Genomic DNA, 22,007 nt, shown 5'->3' with positions numbered 1-22,007 from the left:
AATCAACCAGGTTGGAAGAGACCTCCAAGATCATCCAGTCCAACCTAGCACCCAGCCCTAGCCAGTCAACCAGACCATGGCACTAAGTGCCTCAGCCAGGCTTTGCTTCAACACCTCCAGGGACAGCAACTCCACCATCTTCCTGGGCAGCCCATTCCAGTGGCAAATTTCCATCTTCCAGTTCATTTGACTGTGGAGAAGTTACTGAAGGGCTGACCAAAGAGCTTATGCCATTAGGGCTTTCTTTGGCATTTGAAGGCAGGGGCTTCGTTCTGCAATTTCTATGACCACAGGGGGCCTGCTGATACGTAAATCAATGCAAAGTGGATCTTTACACTAAGAAGCATTACTTGATGACATTTGTGAGGAGCTTTCAGTTGCAACCACTCCTGCTTTCTTTACTTTTTATATTGGCTTGCTGAAAGACTGAATGGGGCACTTAGTGCCATGGTCTAGTTGATTGGATAGGGCTGGGTGCTAGGTTGGACTGGATGATGTTGGAGGTTTCTTCCAACCTGGTTGATTCTATGAATGCAGAACAACGAAGCATATCCGACTGCTGCTGAAATTGGGGGATGTTTACATGGTCTCTGCCTCTTTTTTCATGTGTGTGTTGTTTTTTAAACACTCCTGGTTACAGCAGCTCTGTATCGTTGTATACTTCAGGAGCCCAGCTGTTGCTGTATTGTTAGCTAAAGGAATAGCTGGATTTAGAATCATAGAATCAGGCAGGGTTGGAAGGGAGCACAAGGATCATGGGCAGGCACATGGGTAGGGACACCCTACCCTAGAGCAGGCTGACCACAGCCTCATCCAGCCTGGCCTTAAACATCTCCAGCCATGGGGCCTCAACCACTTCCCTGGGCAATGCATTCCAGCCTCTCACCACTTGCATGGTGAAGAGCTAAAAAGTCCCTCCCCAGCTTTTTTGTAGGCCCCCTTCAGATACTGGAAGGCCACAAGAAGGTTACCTGGCAGTCTCCTCTTCTGCAGACTGAACAGCCCCAACTCTGTCAGTCTGTCCTCATAGCAGAGCTGCTGCAGCCCTCTGAGCATCCTCCTGGCCCTTCTCTGGACACACTCCAGCATCTCCACATCCCTCTTGTCATAGTGGCTCCAGAAGTGGATGCAGTACTCCAGGTGGGGTCTCAGCAGAGCACAGTAGAGGGGGAGAATCACCTCCCTGGCCCTGCTGGCCACACTTCTCCTGCTGCAGCCCAGACTCTGGTTGTCTTTCTGGGCTGCAAGTGCACACTGCTGGCTCATGTTGAGCTTCTTGTGCACCAGCACCCCCAGATCCCTCTCTTCAGGGCTGCTCTCCATCCAGCCGCTGCCTGAGGTCTGACCAGCTGCTTTGCACATTGTGGCTCTCCTGTTTCTACTATTTCTTGGGTTTGGTGGATGTTGCTGGGGAGTGGGATGGGGCGGTGGGAGAGTCCTTCTTCTGTTGCGGGGGAGAAGGCTGGAGCGCTGCCGAGCGCTTGCCACAAGAGGTCACTGCGAGAGCTGTTGGTTCCCAGGTTAATGCTGAAATCTAAGAGAGAAAAATGAAATTATTGATTTTTCATTTTATTTTTTTTTTAAAGTAAACATCTAGGTTCTTTTATTGCTGCTGGAAGGAGTACACAGCCAAAGAATAACGCCAGGAAGTTAAGTGAGCTGTGGAAATACATTTACTTAGGCAGTTTAACAGGGTCCTGTCCAGGGCTTAACCAGGATTTTAAGTTATTCTCCTGAAAAGCAAAAGGAATAGGATTTTCCTGGTTTGATAAAATCGAGTAATAAAAGAAGATTTGGGAGTTAGCACTCTAATAAACTGCTTTTCCCAAACCTGCTTAATCAGCACTCTCACTGACAGGCTATTTTAAGTGCCAATCCCTGGGTAACCCAGATAGCCAGGGCTCAATCCTGCACCCACACATACCAGCAGTCCCACTGCTGGCTTCTGGGTGACTCACCTGAAGCAGCACCCTGGTGCTGGGTTGTTATCTGTCTTTTGATAGCTTTGCTTCAGCCACTTACACAGAGTGGAGCATTGAAGAGGCAGAGGATTCTCTGCCCAGAGCAGGTTTATTGAGGTCCAGCCAGCCTCTGTGAAGCTGCAGCCAGGAGTAGCTTCAGGCTGGGGCTCTGCAGGAGGAGTCACAGTATCACAGTATCACAGTATCATCAGGGTTGGAAGAGACCTCACAGATCATCAAGTCCAACCCTTTACCACAGAGCTCAAGGCTAGACCGTGGCACCAAGTGCCATGCCCCAATTTTCTTGTCTGGGCACAAGAAGCAAGCACCCTCATCTGTATGAAGCTAGAAATCTGATTTTTGGCTGCTCCTCATGAGACTCTCTGTGCTCCAGTTTAAATTCAGTCACACAACATCTGTGTTGTGTTCTGTGTGATTTTAATAGTGAACAGCTTCAGCAGTGGCATTTAGGTGGTAAGTGGGATAGGTGAGGATTAGTTTGACTGGAGGATAAATGAATGTGTGAGGGAGAAACTGCAGTCAGAGATGTATGAAATGTCATTTTACAGGCGACTCATAGAGATACTCCATTGTCCTTAATCATAGAATCAACCAGGTTGGAAGTGACCTCCAAGATCATCCAGTCCAAACTAGCACCCAGCCCTATCCAATCAACTAGACCATGGCACTAAGTGTCCCAGCCAGGCTTTGCTTCAACATCTCCAGGGATGGTGACTCCACCACCTCCCTGGGCAGCCCATTCCAATGCCAATCACTCTCTCTGCCAACGACTTCCTCCTGACATCCAGCCTAGACCTACCCTGCTGCAACTTGAGACTGTCCCCCCTTGTTCTATTGGTGGTTGCCTGGGAGAAGAGGCCACTCCCCACCTGGCTACAGCCTCCCTTCAGGTAGTTGTAGACAGCAATGAGGACCCCCCTGAGCCTCCTCTTCTCCAGGCTGCACACCCCCTGCTCCCTCAGCCTCTACTCACAGGGCTGTGGTCCAGGCCCCTCACCAGCTTGGTCAAAACTCTCCCTGGGTCAGTGACATTGTGCCACAATAAAGGCAGAGGCCCCAGCTCCTTGTTATCTTTCCCACTGAGAATGATGAAAGTGACTTTTTTTGTTAGTTTGTTTTTCAGGAGGTAAATTACAGCCAGGCTCTAATTTTTCTTCTTGAGCTTGCCTGCAAAACTGCTGCAAGCTGCTTTGTTCCCAGCTAAGTGGCTTGCACGTGGATGTAATATTTCAGCCAGTGCTGGATTATTTATGTTTTGTTTTATTTGAGGAGCACTTATTTGGGGCAGGAAATGGATCATTTTAACATGGTCGATATGGTGGCATCTTGCTCTGGTTTTCAGCCCTCTTCTCATTTCATGATGTGAGTATTAAATAAAGACAACAGTGGCACAGAAAGGTGACGTAAAGAGTTACTCCTTGGAGAGATTTTTTTTTAACAGGCAAGCAACACTTCATGTGCTGGCTAAATTGGATGGCACTGATGTTTTGCATGCTTTAAAGACACCAGGGAAATAATAGCTTTGTTAGAAAACATCAATGTGGGTTTTATTTCCAGTAAGGAGTACAAAGTGCTGGTGGAAGTTGCTGCTTCAAGTAGAGCAGTTTGTTGGCAGGGTTGGAGGAATTTTGATGCCCATTGAGGTTGATTTCAGAGGGCAGTACCCTCCAAAAGGGGTGTGGTGTGGGGATGCAGTATGTCTTGAGCATGTGAACTGTAGAATATAATCATAGAATGGTTTAGGTTGGAAGGGACCTCAAGGATCATCCAGTTCCAACCCCATGCCATAGGCAGGGATGCCTGCCACTAGAACAAGTTGCTCAAGGTCTCATCCAACCTGGCCTTGAACACCTCAAGGGATGGAGCAGCCACAACGTCCCTGGGCAACCTGTGCCAGTGTGGTTTGAGCCACTGTAAACAGCACCAGCAGAAATATGTATTACCAGGGCCAGGAGTTGCTTAGGAGGGCTACAAGAAAATAAAAAATGAGAACACTTTTTTAGGAATCACATCCCCAACATACACTCAGAGAAGCCTCCCTTCAGGTAGTTGTAGACAGCAATGAGGTCACCCCTGAGCCTCCTCTTCTGCAGGCTGCACACCCCCAGCTCCCTCAGCCTCTCCTCACTGGGCTGTGCTCCAGGCCCCTCACCAGCTTTGTTGCCCTTCTCTAGACCCTTTTCTATAGACCCTGTCAGGTCTGTGCAATGGAAGATGTGTAATTCTGAAGAACAGATCTGTGTAAAGTTGCTATAGTTAGGAGTTTATTCCTAAGTGAAAACACTGCTTTAAAGCCCTGAAACACAAACCCTATGAGGAGAGGTTGAGGGAGCTGGAATTATTTAGGCTGGAGAAGAGGAGGCTCAGGGCAGACCTCATTGCTGTCTACAACTACCTGAAGGGAGGCTGTAGCCAGGTGGGGTTGGTCGTTTCTGCCAGGCAACCAGCAACAGAACAAGGGGACACAGTCTCAAGTTGTGGTGGGGGAGGTCTAGGCTGGATGTTAAGAGGAAGTTCTTCCCAGAGAGAGTGATTGGCATTGGGATGGGCTGCCCAGGGAGGTGGTGGAGGCACCATCCCTGGAGGTGTTGAAGCAAAGCCTGGCTGAGGCACTTAGTGCCAGGGTGTAGCTGACTGGCTAGGGCTGGGTGCTAGGTTGGACTGGATGATCTTGGAGGTCTCTTTCAACCTGGTTGATTCTTTGATTATAATAATTACCTTTACTTGTGTGCTGCTACCGCTTCTTGTCTTTTCAAAGCATGTTTTCAGTGGTGACTTTTTGTTGCCTGCTTTCTTGGGGTGGGACAGAATTCTGACATGGTGATTTAAATCATTTTGGTTACTCAAGAATTCTTGAGGAAAGGATGATTAGAGACATCATTTCTCACTTGGCTAAGCGTATCTCCTGGAATGATTTAGCTGTTCTTGCTCTCCTGTGATTACATAACATGAATTTTACACAGCTTTGGGCACTGGGTTGGTTAAAAAAAAATTGCTTGTACACTGTGGTCTTTTCTTTCTTTCTTTTTCTTTTTTCTTTTTCCTTTTTTTTTTAGTTTTTAATTTTTTTTTTTCAATATACAAAACAAAGCTCAGGGCTGTGATGAATATTAGCTACTGCAAGGTAGAGCAAGATTAAAGGCTTTCTGCTCTACAGCAAAGGCTGCTGTTATACAAAAGAGCCTTTTTACAAGCTAGAAATGCAGCAACAGCAAATACAATGCCTTTAACAATTGTTTTCCTCAATTGTGTTTTCCAGCCTGAAATTTTTGCTAACTGCATACATCTAATATCCCAATTCCTTGCCATCAGTATTAAAGTTTCTAAATAGGACAGTTATATTAGGTAATAAAAAGCTTGGCGACTTCCTACAAGGAATCTAGCAACTCTGAGACAGGCAAATCTGCTGGCTGAGCCCTGCTTCACTGCTCTTACAGAGAGGAGGAGGCTCAGGGCTGACCTCATTGCTGTCTACAGCTACCTGAAGAGAGGCTGCAGCCAGGTGGGGTTGGTCTCTTCTGCCAGGCAACCAGCAACAGAACAAGGGGACAGAGTCTCAAGTTGTGGTGGGGCAGGTACAGGCTGGATGTTAGGAGGAAGTACTTGCTTGAGACAGTGATTGACATTGGAATGGGCTGCCCAGGGAAGTGGTGGAGTTTGTGCTTGAGGTGTTGAAGCAAAGCCTGGCTGAGGCACTTAGTGCCATGGTCTAGTTGATTGTCTTGGGCTGGGTGGTAGGTTGGACTGTATGATCATAGGATCATTGGATGTTAGGGGTTGGAAGAGACTCAAGGAGATCATGCAGGACAATGCTATCTAACACAGATCACAGAGGAGCACATCCAGACACACCTTGAAAGTCTCCCGAGAAGGAGACTCCACGACCTCCCTGGGGAGCCTGTGCCAGTGTTCTGTGACCCTTACAGTAAAGAAGTTCCTCCTTGTGTTGAGCTCTTGGAGCTCTCTTCCAACCTCCTTGATTCTATGATTCTATGATTCTAGATTCTATGTCTAGTTGAAGAAATACACAACCTACAGACTTCTGATTTGGTCTCTCTACAGTATATCAGAAAGAGGGAGGGGTAGTGAAAATGATTGTTGAAGGCAATGATGTTAAAACAAGCTTAGAAATAATAGAAATCGACTTTTATCTCAAAGGAAATCGGAAGTGGAAAAGCATTTTCAATGCATCACAGGAATCCAAGCAAGGAGTCACCATCCCTGGAGGTGTTCAAGAAAATACTGGCTGAGGCACTTAGTGCCATGGTCTTGTTGACTGGCTAGGGCTGGGTGCTAGGTTGGACTGGATGATCTGGCCTTGAACACAACCTCCCTGGGCAACCTGTTCCAGTGTCTCATCACCCTCACTCTAAAGAACTTCCTCTTAATATCTAGTTTAAATCTCCCCTCTTCAAATTTAAACCCATTACCCCTCGTCCTGTCATTACAAGACCTTGTCCATAGTCCCTCCCCAGCCTTCCTGTAGGTCCCTTTCAGATACTGGAAGGCCACTATAAGGTCTTCTCAAAGCCTTCTTTTCTCTAAGCTGAACCCAAACTCTTATAGCCTGTCCTCATAGCAGAGCTACTGCAGCCCTCTGAGCATCTTCATGGCTCTCCTCTGGACTCACTCTAACAGTTCCATGTCCTTCTTGTGCTGGGGGCTCCAGAACTGCACACAGTACTCCAGGTGGGGTCTGATGAGAGCAGAGTAAAGGGGGAGAATCACCACCCGCAGCCTGCTGGCCACACTGCTCTTGCTGCAGCCCAGCACATGGTTGCTGTCTGGGCTGCATGTGCACCCTGCCAGCTCATGTTGAGCTTTTCATCAACCCAATTTAGCTTTATATTTTATTTCCTCCAAAGTTTCTGGTGGGTTTGATCAGTTTGATGAGTGCCATGAGAAATATTTTGAGGTCCTCAGATGTAAAAAAGTGTAAAATCCATAGAAGACAACCATTAAATGCTCCATCAGCTACTGTCTGCAGAACACATCTTCTGCTGTGTACTCTGTGTCCTGGAAGAGTACCGTGGTGGGAAAACACAATCATGCTTATGGCTGCTGGACAGAGAGTCTTTGAAGCAGGATTATCTCATTTTTGGACTGTGGTCATCTGGGGAGTATCCAGACGTAGAAAGCATCAATAACTGAGTTCAGTATTGCAGTTTCTCCTTGCCCAGGTTGCGCTCATTGTATCTAGATATGTGACAAAGCTGTAGTGAGAGGTCATCTTTCCAAAGCTCTTCCAAATCTAACCAGAGTACTTCTGCTGTTGATTGTTTCCATGTGAGATGGGAAGTTAAGAATTACTTACATTTTCATCCTCTCCAGCTGCTAGGGAGCAGTGGTGGCAGGGTGTCCACTGTGAAGAAGCCCAGCAGGTTTAGGGTGCTGGTGGTGTCCAGACTTTTCCAAACTGGAGAAGATACAAGGTCTTGGGGGAACACTGATGCAATGGAATGTGCTTCAGTGAGCCCTTCAATTTAGAGTCATAGAATCAGCCAGAGTTGGAAGGGACCACAAGGATCATCTAGTTCCAACTCCCCTGCCATGGGCAGGGACACCCTACCGTAGAGCAGGCTGGCCACAGCCTCATCCAGCCTGGCCTTAAACACCTCCAGCCATGGGGCCTCAACCTCTCTTGGCAACCCATTCCAGCCTCTCACCACTCTCATGCTCAACAACTTCCTCTTCACCTCCAGACTGAATCTCCCCACCTCCAGCTTTGTTCTATTCCTCCTAGTCCTGTCACTCCCTGACAGCCTGAAAAGTCCCTCCCCAGCTTTTTTGTAGGCCCCCTTGTGGAAGGCCACAAGAAGGTCACCTGGGAGCCTCCTCTTCTGCAGATTGAACAGCCCCAACTCTTTCAGTCTGTCCTCACAGCAGAGCTGCTGCAGCCCTCTGAGCATCCTCATGGCCCTTCTCTGGACACACTCCAGCATCTCCACATCCCTCTCGTAATAGAGCCTCCAGAACTGGATGCAGTACTCCAGGTGGGGTCTCAGCAGAGCACAGTAGAAGGGGAGAATCACCTCCCTGGCCTTGCTGGCTACACTTCTCCTGGTGCAGCCCAGACTCTGCTTGGCTTTCTGGGCTGCAAGTGCACACTGCTGGCTCATGTTGAGCTTCTTGTCCAGCAGCACCCCCAAGTCCCTCTGCTCAGGGCTGCTCTCCAGCCACTCACTGCCCAGCCTGGATTTGTGCTTGAGATTGCCTCAGCCAGATGCAGGACACTGCACTTGGTCTTGTTGAACCTCCTGAGGTTGGCTTGTGCCCACCTCTGCAGCCTGTCCAGGTCCATCTGGATGAATCCCTTCCCTCCAGCCTGTCTGCTGCACCACACAGCTTGGTGTCATCAGCAAACTTGCTGAGGCTGCACTCAATGCCTCTGTCCATGGCACCCACAAAGATATTGAACCAGACTGGTCCCAGGACTGATTCCTGAGGGACCCTGACTCCAGTCAGGCTTACAAATCCCCTGAGAACTGTGAGTGTAGGTCGTACCAACCCACTTTCATGTGTGTGTACCTGCCCATGTGTCTGTATTTGACACAGCTGTTCTTTGGCTATTGTGAGGAGAATTTGTAGTAGTTGTTAATAGTTATATTTCAATAGCTTTTTAAGCTATTGAGTGGAACAAGCAAGTTCCATGGCTGCAGTCAAAATGAAATTGAAAGCTGCCAGTAAAAATGATAAGAGCACCAAAGAGCAGCAGAGACTACACTTTGAGAAGCTCTGCTAAGTGAGAGTATTCTTTCTGAAACGAAATTAGGAGCATTTGTGGTGTTGATGAATGTAAAAATGTGCTCCTTTGGAAACACCTTGCTAAAAGCAGGGACAGAAGGATCTTTCCAAACAAGTGAATAAAACTATTTTGGGACTAACTTGTAATATATTGGTGCCAGTCCCTCTGTATACACTGTACCCAATGACTGAAAGAACAGATGAGTGAAGCAGCATTTAAACTTGAGTTTAGCCTCCTAGAAGTACTCCCTGCCCATATTGTGTTTTTACAGCAATGGATGAAACTTACTATGATGAGCCAAACATGGCATTTCAGGATATGGTTTAATGCCCATGGTGGTGTTTGGTCAATGATTGGATTTGATGCTCTTGAAGGACATTTCCAACTGAATTGGTTCTAGGGAACCCACAGATTGTATTTTTGTTAGACTGTCATTGAAATTAAATATGTGTCCTTTGTTATTTCATTGTGTAAGTGCCTCTGGCACTCATCGTTCCTTGACTGTCCTGAATTTCCAAGTGATTCATCTAATACTTAGAATCATAGAATCAACCAGGTTGGAAGAGACCTCCAAGATCATCCAGTCCAACCTAGCACCCAGCCCTAGACAAGTAACTAGACCATGGCACTAAGTGCCTCAGCCAGGCTTTGCTTCAGCACCTCCAGGGGCAGCCACTCCACCACGTCCCTGGGCAGCCCATTCCATTGCCAATCATTGGCAACATCTCTGGCAACAACTTCCTCCTAACATCCAGCCTAGACCTCCCCCAACACAACTTGAGGCTGTGTCCCCTTGTTCTGTTGCTGGTTGCTTGGCAGAAGAGACCAATCCCCACCTGGCTACAACAGGTAGTTGCAGACAGCAATGAACTCTGCCCTGAGCCTATTCTTCTCCAGGCTGCACACCCCCTGCTCCCTCAGCTTCTTCTCATAGGGCTGTGCTCCAGGCCCCTCACCAGCTTTGCTGCCCTTCTCTGGACATGCTCTAGCACCTCAACATCTCTCTTGAATTGAGGAGCCCAGAACTGGACACAGCACTCAAGGTGTGGCCTGACCAGTGCTGAGTACAAGGGAGGAATAACCTCTCTTGTCCTACTGGCCACACTGTTGCTGATGCAGGCCAGGATGCCATTGGCTCTCTTGGCCACCTGGGTACACTGATGTGGTTCATTTGCCATTGAAATGGGCTGCCCAGGGAGGTGGTGGCGTCGCCTTCCCTGGAGGTGTTGAAGCAAAGCCTGGCTGAGGCACTTAGTGCCATGGTCTAGTTGACTGGCTAGGGCTGGGTGCTAGGTTGGCCTGGATGATCTTGGAGGTCTCTTCCAACCTGGTTGATTCTATGATCTTGGAGGTCTCTTACAACCTGGTTGATTCTATGGTTAGGTATTAGGTGACCCACTTGGAATTCATTTCATTCTTCTTCATGAGGAGGATTTTTTTCCCTGTGGGGGTGACAGAACTCTGGAACAGGCTGCCCAGGGTGGTTGTGGAGTCTCCCTCTCTGGAGATATTCAAAACCTGCCTGGATGTGTTCCTGTGTGATCTGCTCTAGGTGACCCTGCTCTGGCAGGGGGATTGGACTGGATAATCTTTGGAAGTACCTTCTAGCCCCTGACATTCTGTGATTCTGTGAAGTTATTTTTTTCCCCCTTCATGATTTCTTTTCTGATGCCCATTTGGCTTTTTTGGGCTCCCTCTGAAATTACACGCTGGGTATCCGCATGTAATTTGGCTGTGTAACGCAGAGGGTTTGACTGTACCTTGCCACTGACAACAGCCCTTTTCTCCTCTTCTCTTTCTCTTTCCAGAATCCAGTTTTCTGTTGGGAAATGCCCAGATTGTGGACTGGCCTGTAGTTTATAGTAATGACGGCTTCTGTAAACTCTCTGGCTACCATCGCGCTGACGTCATGCAGAAGAGTAGCACTTGCAGGTATGCTCAGTGTCTGTTTGCTGCCACTTTGTCTACTTTTCAAATGATAAGCTGTTGGGAAGAACAGTTGGGCCTTGCAAAAAAGGGGCTTTGTTTTGCAGAACTGAAATGGGCTTTACATGAGTGAAACCAGTGATTTAGCCGGGATGTGGTAAAGCACTTGACAATAACTAAATGTTAAGTCCTTTGCTAAATCCAAAGTAGAATGGCAGGTGGGACAGCCTGAGACAGGATATCACTTTATTTTCCTTCACAAAGCTGTTAGAAGTTATTCTTATGTCTGACAACTTGTCTGGACACTTCTCTGTATGAGAACCATGTCATATTCTGAAGCCTCTTCTGAAATGAGCAGGAGCTACAGAGAATCTTTCTCCAGAATCGTAGAATCAGTCAGGGTTGGAAGGGACCACAAGGATCATCGAGTTCCAACTCCCTGCCATGGCCAGGGACACCCTACCCTAGAGCAGGTTGCACTCAGCCTCATCCAGCCTGGCCTTAAACACCTCCAGCCATGGGGCCTCAACCACCTCCCTGGGCAACCCATTCCAGGCTCTTACCACTCTCATGCTGAACAACTTCCTGTTCACCTCCAGTCTGAACCTACCCACTCTAAAGAAGTAGTCTTTAGGATCCTGTAAGGCTTGATCCTAAATAAGAGAAAGCTAAAGCTTATTGATATTCAGCAACAGAACAAGGGGACACAGTCTCAAGCTGTGCCAGGGGAGGTCTAGGCTGGATGTTAGGAGGAAGTTGTTGTCAGAGAGAGTGATTGGCATTGGAATGGGCTGCCCAGGGAGGTGGTGGAGTCACCATCCCTGGAGGTGTTGAAGAAAAGCCTGGGTGAGGCACTTGGTGCCATGGTCTGATTGCTTATCTAGGGCTGGATGCTAGGTTGGACTGGCTGATCTTGGAGTTCTCTTCCATCCTGCTTGATTCTATGATTCTGTGTTAGAAGGAAGTTCTTCACAGAGTGATTTGCCATTGGAATGAGCTGCCCAGGGAGTTGGTGGAATTACTGTCCCTGGAGGAATTCAAGAAAAAAGTGGATGAAGCACTTAGTGCCATGGTCTGGTTGATTGTCTAGGGCTGGATGCTAGGTTGGACTGGATGATCTTGGAGGTCTCTTTCAACCTGCTTGATTCTGTGATCCTATATATATTTATTTAAAACATCTACAAATTTATTGTATGTCACCAAAATCTGTTTGGGTAGCAATCCAGATCAACCTAGCCTGGAAATTCCTGCCATCTTCTGGTAACTGAATATATGCAGTGGGCATTGCAGGAACAAAAAGTGTTTGCTGGAATGGCTGTTAAAGGATTTTAGCAGCGAAGGAGGGTGAACTAGAGGAGCTCCCAACAGAAGGGGTAAATAGTGGGAGGATTTAGACCTGGTTCTTCCCTCATTTGAGATTTCCACTGACTAATACCAGTGTATAATGTGCTCTTGTTAATGGCTCAATAAAGTAGTGGTTTAGATAATATATTTAAATGGAGCTTTTAGTAGGTTTTTGCTAGTTCCATTACAGTATCACAGTATCACAGTATCATCAGGGTTGGAAGAGACCTCACAGATCATGAAGTCCAACCCTTTACCACAGAGCTCAAGGCCAGACCATGGCACCAAGTGCCACATCCAATCCTGCCTTGAACAGCTCCAGGGACAGCGACTCCACCACCTCCCCGGGCAGCCCATTCCAGTGTCCAATGACTCTCTCAGTGAAGAACTTTCTCCTCACCTCCAGCCTAAATCTCCCCTGGTGCAGCCTGAGGCTGTGTCCTCTCGTTCTGGTGCTGGCCACCTGAGAGAAGAGAGCAACCTCCTCCTGGCCACAACCACCCCTCAGGCAGTTGTAGACAGCAATAAGGTCACCCCTGAGCCTCCTCTTCTCCAGGCTAACCAATCCCAGCTCCCTCAGCCTCTCCTCGTAGGGCTGTGCTCAAGGCCTCTCCCCAGCCTCGTCGCCCTTCTCTGGACACGCTCAAGCATCTCAATGTCCCTCCTAAACTGGGGGGCCCAGAACTGAACACAGGACTCAAGGTGTGGTCTAAGCAGTGCAGAGTACAGGGGCAGAATGACCTCCCTGCTCCTGCTGACCACACCATTCCTGATGCAGGCCAGGATGCCACTGGCTCTCTTGGCCACCTGGGCACACTGCTGGCTCATGTTTAGGTGGGTATCAATCAGCACCCCCAGATCCCTCTCTGTTTGGCTGCTCTCCAGCCACTCCGACCCCAGCCTGCATCTCTGCATGGGGTTGTTGTGGCCAAAGTGCAGCACCCTGCACTTGGAGCTATTGAACCCCATCCCATTGGACTCTGCCCATCTGCCCAGGCAGTTAAGGTCCCGCTGCAGAGCCCTTGTCACGCCAGGAGGCAGTGGGCTGTTCTATAGCCCATCAGGTCCCTGTTATTACACACTTACACTCAAAGCACAGTGATGTGCAAACTGCATCTTTACTCGTAAGAGAGTCATAGAATCATAGAATCAGTCAAGGTTGGAAGAGACCATGAGGATCAACTAGTTCCAACCCCCCTGCCATGGGCACAGACACCCTACCCTAGAGCAGGCTGGCCAGAGCCTCATCCAGCCTGGCCTTAAACATCTCCTGGGATGGGGCCTCAACCACCTCCCTGGGCATCCCATTCCAGCCTCTCCCCACTCTCATGGTGAAGCGATTCAGCTGATGTTACATTTACTCTGAGCATTGCAGCTTTATGGCTTTTTCCTTTTGTTGCTGGTATTGCAGTAGTGGGCAGCTATGATTTATAATTAAACATGTGTCTGCACCATGTCTGCTGCATGCTTTAAAAGGAGGTGCTCTGGGTAAATACTAAATCCCTAATGTGTGTGTATGTGTGTGTATATGTGAGCAAAGTAAGCCAAGCAACAAGGAATGGCAGAGATAGGAGTCTATGTAGTTTTCCCTTTATGTGTTCTGGGAGTAACCAATGCCAGACCACTGGGTAGGTGGTGTGTGATGGTTTGAGTGTTACCTGCCCTCTCCCCCACTTAAGAAAATCACCCAGACTAGACTCAGCAGCTGGAAATTAAGGAATGAAGCTTTATATTTACAGCTTGCACAATATCCAAGCAGGTATTTACAATATCTACAGCTATAGACAGACATAGACAAGTTAAAAAGTAATGCAGAAAGACAACAGCCCTCCCAGAAACCTGAGTCCCCAGGAAGGGCTCCCAACCACCCTTCCACCTCCTTCTCACCTCTCTGCCTTATCCCAGACTTTGCCTTATGTTCAGGGTGAGTTTGGAGAATCAGCCAGGGGGGTTAGGAAGCAGATGGATTAGTTAGACAGCAAGTTAGCAAGTGCATGCAGCCAGATCCAAAGAGCAGCTCTGTTAGCTATGTTTGAGTTCCTGTTTTTATACATCTCAGCAAGCTTATGAGTGCAGTAGACATCTCCATTGTTTCCTTTTCACAGGCTGTAATCTAATTCCTCTCACTAAAATATCTCAGCTGGCTTCAAACTAGCACAAGGTGCTGCATATGTACTGCAGTGATTTTTAGGAGGTGGATGCTGCCAGATGCTGATGACTGACTGGTGTTCCAGCTGGCAGAAGCAGGGCAGGCAGTGAGCCTCTCCTCTGATGTCAGTCATCACTTAAAAAAGCAGCACAGGCTGCAGTGTGGCAGCTCATCTCATCTGCTAGGAAAGGGAGGAAGCCTTAGTGGTCCAGGGTTGCTCTGTGCATCCAGGTGTCTTCTAGTGGGCAATGGAGAAGAGATGGGCTCATGCTTTTCCTCCAGAGGGACCTGGAGGAAAAGGATCTGGGAGTCTAGGTTGATGAAAAGCTCAACACGAGCTGGCAGGGTGCACATGCGGCGCAGACAGCAACCGTGTGCTGGGCTGCAGCAAGAGCAGTGTGGCCAGCAGGGCAAGGGAGGGGATTCTGCCCCTTTACTCTGCTCTTGTCAAACCCTACCTGGAGTCCTGTGTGCAGCTCTGGAGCCCCCAACACAAGAGGGACATGGAACTGTTGGAGCAAGTCCTGAAGAGGCCCTGAAGGTGCTCAGAGGGCTGCAGCAGCTCTGCTATGAGGACAGGCTATAAGAGTTTGGGTTCTTCAGCTTAGAGAAGAGAAGGCTTTGAGAAGACCTTATAGTGACCTTCCAGTGTCTGAAGGGGACCTACAGGAAGGCTGGGGAGGGACTATTGACAAGGTCTTGTAATGACAGGATGAGTAGTAATGGGTTTAAAGTGGAAGAGGAGAGATTTAAACTAGATGTTGGGAAGAAGCTCTTTACAATGAGGGTGGTGAAACACTGGCACAGGTTGCCCAGGGAGGCTGTGGCTGTTCTCTCCCTGGAGGTGTTCAAGGCCAGGTTGGATGAGGCCTTGAGTGACCTGTTCTAGTGGGAGGTGTCCCTGCCTACAGTGGGGGGTTGGAGCTGGAGGATCCTTGAGGTCCCTTCCAACCTAACCCATTCTATGATTCTATGAAAATTCTCATTCACACAGCAGTAAGAGTCAATATGCTGAGCTAAGCTGGAAGAAGCAGCTGTATTGCAGCCATCCCAGATACCCATAACTGCTTTCCTCTCTGCTGTCCTCTGTACTGAACTGTGTTTGCTGTGAGCCAGCAGTTCACAGACAGTGCATATTAAAATTGTGAAAAAAATAGAATGAGATTGTAAGAAGTTGTTGGGGAAGTGAAGGTTTAGCAGTGCCCCACTGATATTAATTCCCCTGTGCCTCTGATACTGAGAAGACCAAAAGGTTTATTCTGTCATCCTATTTGTAAGGATCTTGTTTTGAACATGTTCAACTAGATCATACAAATTAATAAAGACATGCAAATTCAGAGAGGAATGATTGTGGAAAATGGGATTTGTAGCAGAGCTTTAGTTATTTATCTATTTTCTTTTATCAGAATACTCTGTATGTAGGGCAGGGACAAGCAGAGTCCCTCAGGGATCAGTCCTGGGACCAGTCTGGTTCAATATATTTGTGGGTGCCATGGACAGAGGCATTGAATGCACCTTCAGCAAGTTTGCTGATGACACCAAGCTGTGTGGTGCAGCAGGCACACTGGAGGGAAGGGATCCATCCAGAGGGACCTGGACAGGCTGGAGAGGTGGGCACAAGCCAACCTCAGGAGGTTCAACAAGACCAAGTGCAAGGTCCTGCATCTGGATTGGGGCAATCTCAAGCACAAATGCAGGCTTGGCAGTGAGTGGCTGGAGAGCAGCCCTGAGCAGTGGGACGTGGGTGTGCTGGTGGATGAGAAGCTCAACAGGAGCCAGCAGTGTGCACTTGCAGCCCAGAAAGCCAACCAGATCCTGGGCTGCATCAGGAGAAGTGTGGCCAGCAGGTTGAGGGAGGTGATTCTCCACCTCTACTCTGCTCTGCTGAGACCCCACCTGGAGTACTGCATCCACTTCTGCAGCCCCTGCTACAAGAAGGATGTGGATGTGCTGGAGTGTGTACAGAGCAGGGCCATGAGGATGCTCAGAGGGCTGCAGCAGCTCTGCTGTGAGGACAGACTGAAAGAGTTGGGGCTGTGCAGGCTGCAGAAGAGGAGGCTCCCAGGTGACCTTCTTGTGGCCTTCCAGGATCTGAAGGGGGCCTACAAAAAAGCTGGGCAGGGACTTTTTAGGCTCTCAGAGAGTGACAGGACTAGGGGGAATGGAGCAAAGCTGGAAGTGGGGAGATTAAGGCTGGAGGTGAGGAGGAAGTTGTTGAGCATGAGAGTGGTGAGAGCCTGGAATGGGTTGCCCAGGGAGGTGGTTGAGGCCTCATCCCTGAGGCCCTTGTGGCCAAGAAGGCCAATGGGATCTTGGGGTATATTAAGAAGAGTGTGTCCAGCAGATCAAGGGAGATCCTCCTTCCCCTCTACTCTCATCCTGGTGGGACCTTACCTTGAGTACTGCCTTCAGTTTTGGGCTCCCCAGTTGAAGAGGGATAGAGATCTGCTGGAAAGGCTCCAGCAGAGGGCTGTGAGGATGACAAAGGGACAGGAGGGCATGGCTGATGAGGAGAGGCTGAAGGACCTGGGGCCTTTTCGTCTGGAGAAGACTGAGAGGGGAGTTAGTCAATGTTTATAAGCATCTGAGGGCTGGCCAGGAGTGGAGGGACAGGCTCTGCTCACTGCTCCCTGGGATAGGACAAGGAACAATGAGTGCAAGTTGCAGCAAAAGAGGTTCTACCTCAACAAAAGGGGGAACTTCTTTACTGTATTGGTCCCAGAGCACTGGGAACAGGCTCCCCAGAGAGGTTGTGGAATCTCCTTCTCTGGAGACTTTCAAGGCCTGTCACATTCCTGTGTGATCTCTGCTAGGTTGTGTGGTCCTGCTCTGGCAGGGAGGTTGGACTCAATGATCTCCTTGGGTCCCTTCCAACCCCTAACATCCTGTAAGCCTGTGAACAGGGCATCTGCAGTTGGCACCTTTAACCTTTAATTAGCGATGCAAAAACCCTGCCTGGATGTGCATGGGTAGATCAGAGAGCATGCAGGAGAATCACCTGTTTCGTGCCCAACTGCCCACAGGCATGACAATGTACATCTTCATTAATATGTTGAAAGAATTAGCAATTACAGAACATTAAAGTCCAGCTGAGTGTTGCAAGAAATGGAGCTGTCCTCCATCCCAGTGGGGAGCCTTGCTGTTCCTGTAGTCCACCAAGTAAAGGAAGTGTCAGAGCATAGAAATGGAAAGCTAAGAGTGAGGGAAGGGTGCAGAGGCAGAGGACAGAGATGTAATCAGTGTGAGGCCAGAGATGTAATCAGTGTGAGGCATGGTTGGATTTGATGATTGTAAAGGTCTTTTCCAACCTAAAGAGTTCTGAGGTTCTGTGAAGTAATATAATTGTTTTCTAATGCTGTTGCTTGCCAGCTAAGCTCCATCTTCTCATCCAGCTCTTTGAATCATTAAATCAGAAACATAGAGTCAGTCAGGGTTGGAAGAGACCACAAGGATCAGCTAGTTCCAACCCCCCTGCCATGGGCACAGACACCCTGCCCTAGAGCAGCCTGGCCACAGCCTCACCCAGCCTCGCCTTAAACACCTCCAGCCATGGGGCCTCAACCACCTCCCTGGGCAACCCATTCCAGGCTCTCACCACTCTCATGACCAACAACTTCCTCCTCATGTCCAGGCTGAATCTCCCCACCTCCAGCTTTGCTCCATTCCCCCCAGTCCTGTCACTACCTTATAGCCTGAAAAGTCCCTCCCCAGCTTTTTTGTAGGTCCCTTTCAGATCCTGGAAAGCCACAAGAAGGTCACCTGGGAGCTTCCTCTTCTGCAGACTGCACAGCCCCAACTCTTTCAGTCTGTCCTCACAGCAGAGCTGCTGCAGCCCTCTGAGCATCCTCCTGGCCCTTCTCTGGACACACTCCAGCATCTCCACATCCTTGTAATGGGGGTCTCCAGAACTGCATACAGTACCTTGTAAGAGCAGTGCCTGGTTGGCAGATGTGAGCAGTGCCTGGTTGGCAGATGCTATCTGGTGTTTTACATTTGGCATTTTATAGAATCATAGAATTGTTTCAATTGGAAACGACCTCTGACATCATCTAGTCTGAGTGTCATCTGAAGTGCTATGTCTACACATTTTTCAGACACCTTCAGGCATGGTGACTCTGCTGTCTCCCTGGGCAGCCTACTCCCATGCCTGACCACCCTTTCAGTAAAGCATTTTTTCCTAATCTCCAATCTAAATCTCACCTGACACAGTTTGAGGCCATTTCCTCTAGTTTTCTCACTTGATGCTAGGGAGAAGAGACCAACACCCTCCTCATTACAACCTCCTTTCAGGTGTGAGCAATAATGTCTCCCTTCAGCCTCCTCTTCTCCTTTTTCTTGCCTTCCCTTTGCCTTCCTTACTCTTTCTTGCACCTAAAAGCTTCATGCCAGGCTGAGGATGGCTGAGTGCTGATTTTGTTTTCAAGAGGAAACCTGCTTCTAGACCCTGTTTCTGTACTGCCTTCCAGCTGCATGAGAAGAGGGAACTTCATCTCCTTGCTGGTGGGGGTGTTTGCAGGTAGTGTTTCCACTGAGATGCTTGCAGTGCCCCAGCCAATATCTCTTCTCTCCTTTATTTTGATTTCCTGCCACTACATGTGGGATTAAAAAGAGTCTGCCAGTGAAATCCTGGCTCCAGGTGAAATCCTGGCTCTGGTGAAGCCAATGGCAAAATACCTACAGGATTCAAAGAAATGGGGGTTTGTAGGGTGGGTACAGGGGGCTGTACTTAAAAAGAAGTTAGATTTGATACTGAGACATCACATCTGTGACCTGATTTTTGTGTATGGGAGGATGCCTCCTTGCACTGGCAAAGCTGTGTGAAGAAAAACATGTTGAGTGTGCCAGTGGGACCCAGAGAGCTGCACTTATACTCTGTAGAAATGGTGCCTGCTCTATAACTTGCAAAGTTTTGGAGCTCCTGATGTGTATCTGTGTTTGCTGTTCCTCCTCCCCTGCGAGGGCTGGAACACCTCTCTTTGCAGCAAGGCTGAGGGTGACCTTTTTGTGGCCTTCCAGTATCTGAAGGGAGCCTACAAATAAGCTGGGCAAGGATTTTTGAGGCAATCAGGGAGTGACAGGACTAGGGGGAATGGAGCAAAGCTGGAGGTGGGGAGATTGAGGCTGGATGTGAGGAGGAAGTTGTTGAGCATGAGAGTGGTGAGAGCCTGGAATGGGTTGCCCAGGGAGGAGGTGTTTAAGGCCAGGCTGGATGGGGCTGTGGCCAGACTGGTCTCGGGTAGGGTATCCCTGCCCATGGCAGGGGGTTGGAACGAGATGCTCCTTGTGGTCCCTTCCAACCCTGACTGATTCTGTGAATTGGGATTGTTCAACCTGGAGAAGAGAAGGCTCTGCTGAGACCTTATTGCAGCTTTTCAGTATTTAAAAGGGGCCTATAAGAAAGATGAGGGGAGATTTAGGCTGGAGGTGAGGAGAAAGTTCTTCCCTGAGAGAGTCATTGGACACTGGAATGGGCTGCCCAGGGGGGTGGTGGAGTCACCATCCCTGGGGCTGTTCAAGGCAGGATTGGACGTGGCACTTGGTGCCATGGTCTGGCCTTGAGCTCTGTGGTAAAGGGTTGGACTTGATGATCTGTGAGGTCTCTTCCAATCCTAATAATACTGTGATACTGTGATACTGTAATCTTTTCAGCAGGGCCTGTTGGGACAGGGCAAGAGGTGATTGTATAAAACTAAAAGAGGAGGTTTTAGAATGGGTATAAGGAAGACATTTCTTACACTAAGGGTAGTGAAACACTGGTTAACAGGTGGCCCACAGAGGTGGTGGATGCCCCATCCCTGGGAAACATTCAAGGTCAAGTTGGATGGGGCTCTGCAAACCTGATCTAGCTGAAGATGTCCTTGCTTAGTGCAAGGGAGTTGTACCAGATGACCCTTGGAGGTCCCATCCGACCCAAAACATTTTATGATTCTGTGTTGGTCTGTTCTAATTAATGCTTTTACATCCAGCAGTTGTGGGTCTATAGAGCTGTGAATTGTATGTGGGATCATGGCTTCTCTGTTGGGTTTATACAGCCTGCTCTCACAAGTTCTCCTCTCTTCCCACACAGATAGGAGAGAAAGTAATTAAAAAAAACCCTGAGTTGAGATAAAGATGGTTTAGTGAGCTGATAAAAGGCACAATTACCTTGCTGTCTCTGCAGAAGAGCACAGCACAATGTAGATGCAGCAGCAGAAGTTAGTGACCTCCCCTACCCCCAGAACTGGTCAGGCCACAGCTTGAGTGCTGTGTCCAGTTCTGGGCTCCTCAATTCAAGAGAGATGTTGAGATACTGGAACATGTCCAGAGAAGGGAAATGAAGCTGGTGAGGGGCCTGGAGCACAGCCCTGTGAGGAGAGGCTGAGGGAGCTGGGGGTGTGCAGCCTGGAGAAGAGGAGGCTCAGGGGTGACCTCATTGCTGTCTACAACTACCTGAAGGGAGACTGTAGCCAGGTGGGGTTGGTCTCTTCTGCCAGGCAAGCAGCAACAGAACAAGGGGACAGAGTCTCATGTACCAGGGGAGGTCTAGGCTGGATGTTAGGAGGAAGTTGTTGTCAGAGAGAGTGATTGGCATTGGAATGGGCTGCCCAGGGAGGTGGTGGAGGCACTGTCCCTGTAGGTGTTGAAGCAAAGCCTGGCTGAGGCACTTAGTGCCATGGTCTGGTTGATTGTCTAGGGCTGGGTGCTAGGTTGGACTGGATGATCTTGGAGGTCTCTTCCAACCTGGTTGATCCTATGATTAACTACACCTCCTGCCAGCAGAAAAGACCAATACCCCAAAAACTCAAACCTGAAAGAGCAACCAGAACATGAAACCTCTCATATTCCAATCTGAACTTCAAGCCTCATTATAGTTTGCTCTGAGTAACACTTTTCATTTTGAAGCTGGTGAATATCATCAGTGGATTCAACTGAACCCGTGGACAGCTTCACCTGTCCTCCATCCTGGTTAGTACCTTGCAAACCGCTGTTAAATACAGCCTGGCATGCACTGCAGAACTGGAGCTGTTCTGCTGTTGCTATGCTGGATGCTGACAAGGGATGGAAGAGCATGGTAAAAAGCTTCAGATAGGGCTTTTCTGTACCAAGAGATGCTTTCAAAGGGAAATGGGAGCCCAGGCGGCTAAAATGACAAATGTTCTGGTTTAGTGATGGAGAAATGAGTTAAGATTGTGCCTTTCTGTGTGTATTTTAGTAAGTCTTACTCCTAGAATGATAAAATCATAGAATCAGTCAGGGTTGGAAAGGACCACAAGGAGCATCTAATTCCAAGCTCCCTGCCATGGGCACAGACACCCTACGTTAGAACAGGCTGCCCACAGCCTCAGCCAGCCTGGCCTTAAACACCTCCAGGGATGGGACCTCAAGCACCTCCCTGGGCAACCCATTCCAGGCTCTCGCCACTCTCATGCTCAACAACTTCCTCCTTACATCCAGTCTGAATCTCCCCACCTCCAGCTTTGCTCCATTCCCCTTAGTCCTGGCACTCCCTGAGAGTTTAAAAAGTCCCTCCCCAGCTTTTTTGTAGGTCCCTTTCAGATCCTGGAAGGCCACAAGAAGGTCACCTGGGAGCCTCCTCTTCTCCAGACTGCACAGCCCCAACTCTTTCAGTCTTTGTTGATAAGTCTATTTTCTAGGTAGGAAGATTCCCAGTAGCAGGGTGGTTTTGATATTTATGTCTTGTACTGTTTGCACTGAAGGCACTCGACAAGCACTAAATAACAAAACACATGAGGCAGAAAAAGACAGAGTGATTGACTGAAGAAGTAGGAGTCCCTCCATGCGTACAAAATAGGACAGGCTAAATTAAATTAAACCTGTGATAAGCAAAGGTCTTATGTAACTTTTACACTGAGTGGCTTTG

The 22,007-nt window shown here is 48.7% G+C and overlaps 1 protein-coding gene across 2 annotated transcripts in view; it reads left to right on the top strand.

Annotated features, from left to right (window-relative positions):
* KCNH5 (potassium voltage-gated channel subfamily H member 5) overlaps window positions 1-22,007 on the top strand; it is a 233,438-nt gene that overhangs the window by 5,167 nt on the left and 206,264 nt on the right. For both annotated transcript variants that reach the window (XM_064156043.1, XM_064156112.1), the window contains exon 2: window positions 10,536-10,659. In XM_064156043.1, coding sequence (XP_064012113.1) covers window positions 10,536-10,659 — 124 coding nt within the window. The remainder of the gene's footprint in view (window positions 1-10,535; window positions 10,660-22,007) is intronic.

Source organism: Pogoniulus pusillus, chromosome 1 (assembly GCF_015220805.1).
Source record: "Pogoniulus pusillus isolate bPogPus1 chromosome 1, bPogPus1.pri, whole genome shotgun sequence".
NCBI classification, from domain to species: Eukaryota; Metazoa; Chordata; class Aves; order Piciformes; family Lybiidae; genus Pogoniulus; species Pogoniulus pusillus.
The sequence above is the reverse complement of the archived record's forward strand: the minus strand, read 5'-3'. Positions and strand labels throughout refer to the sequence as shown.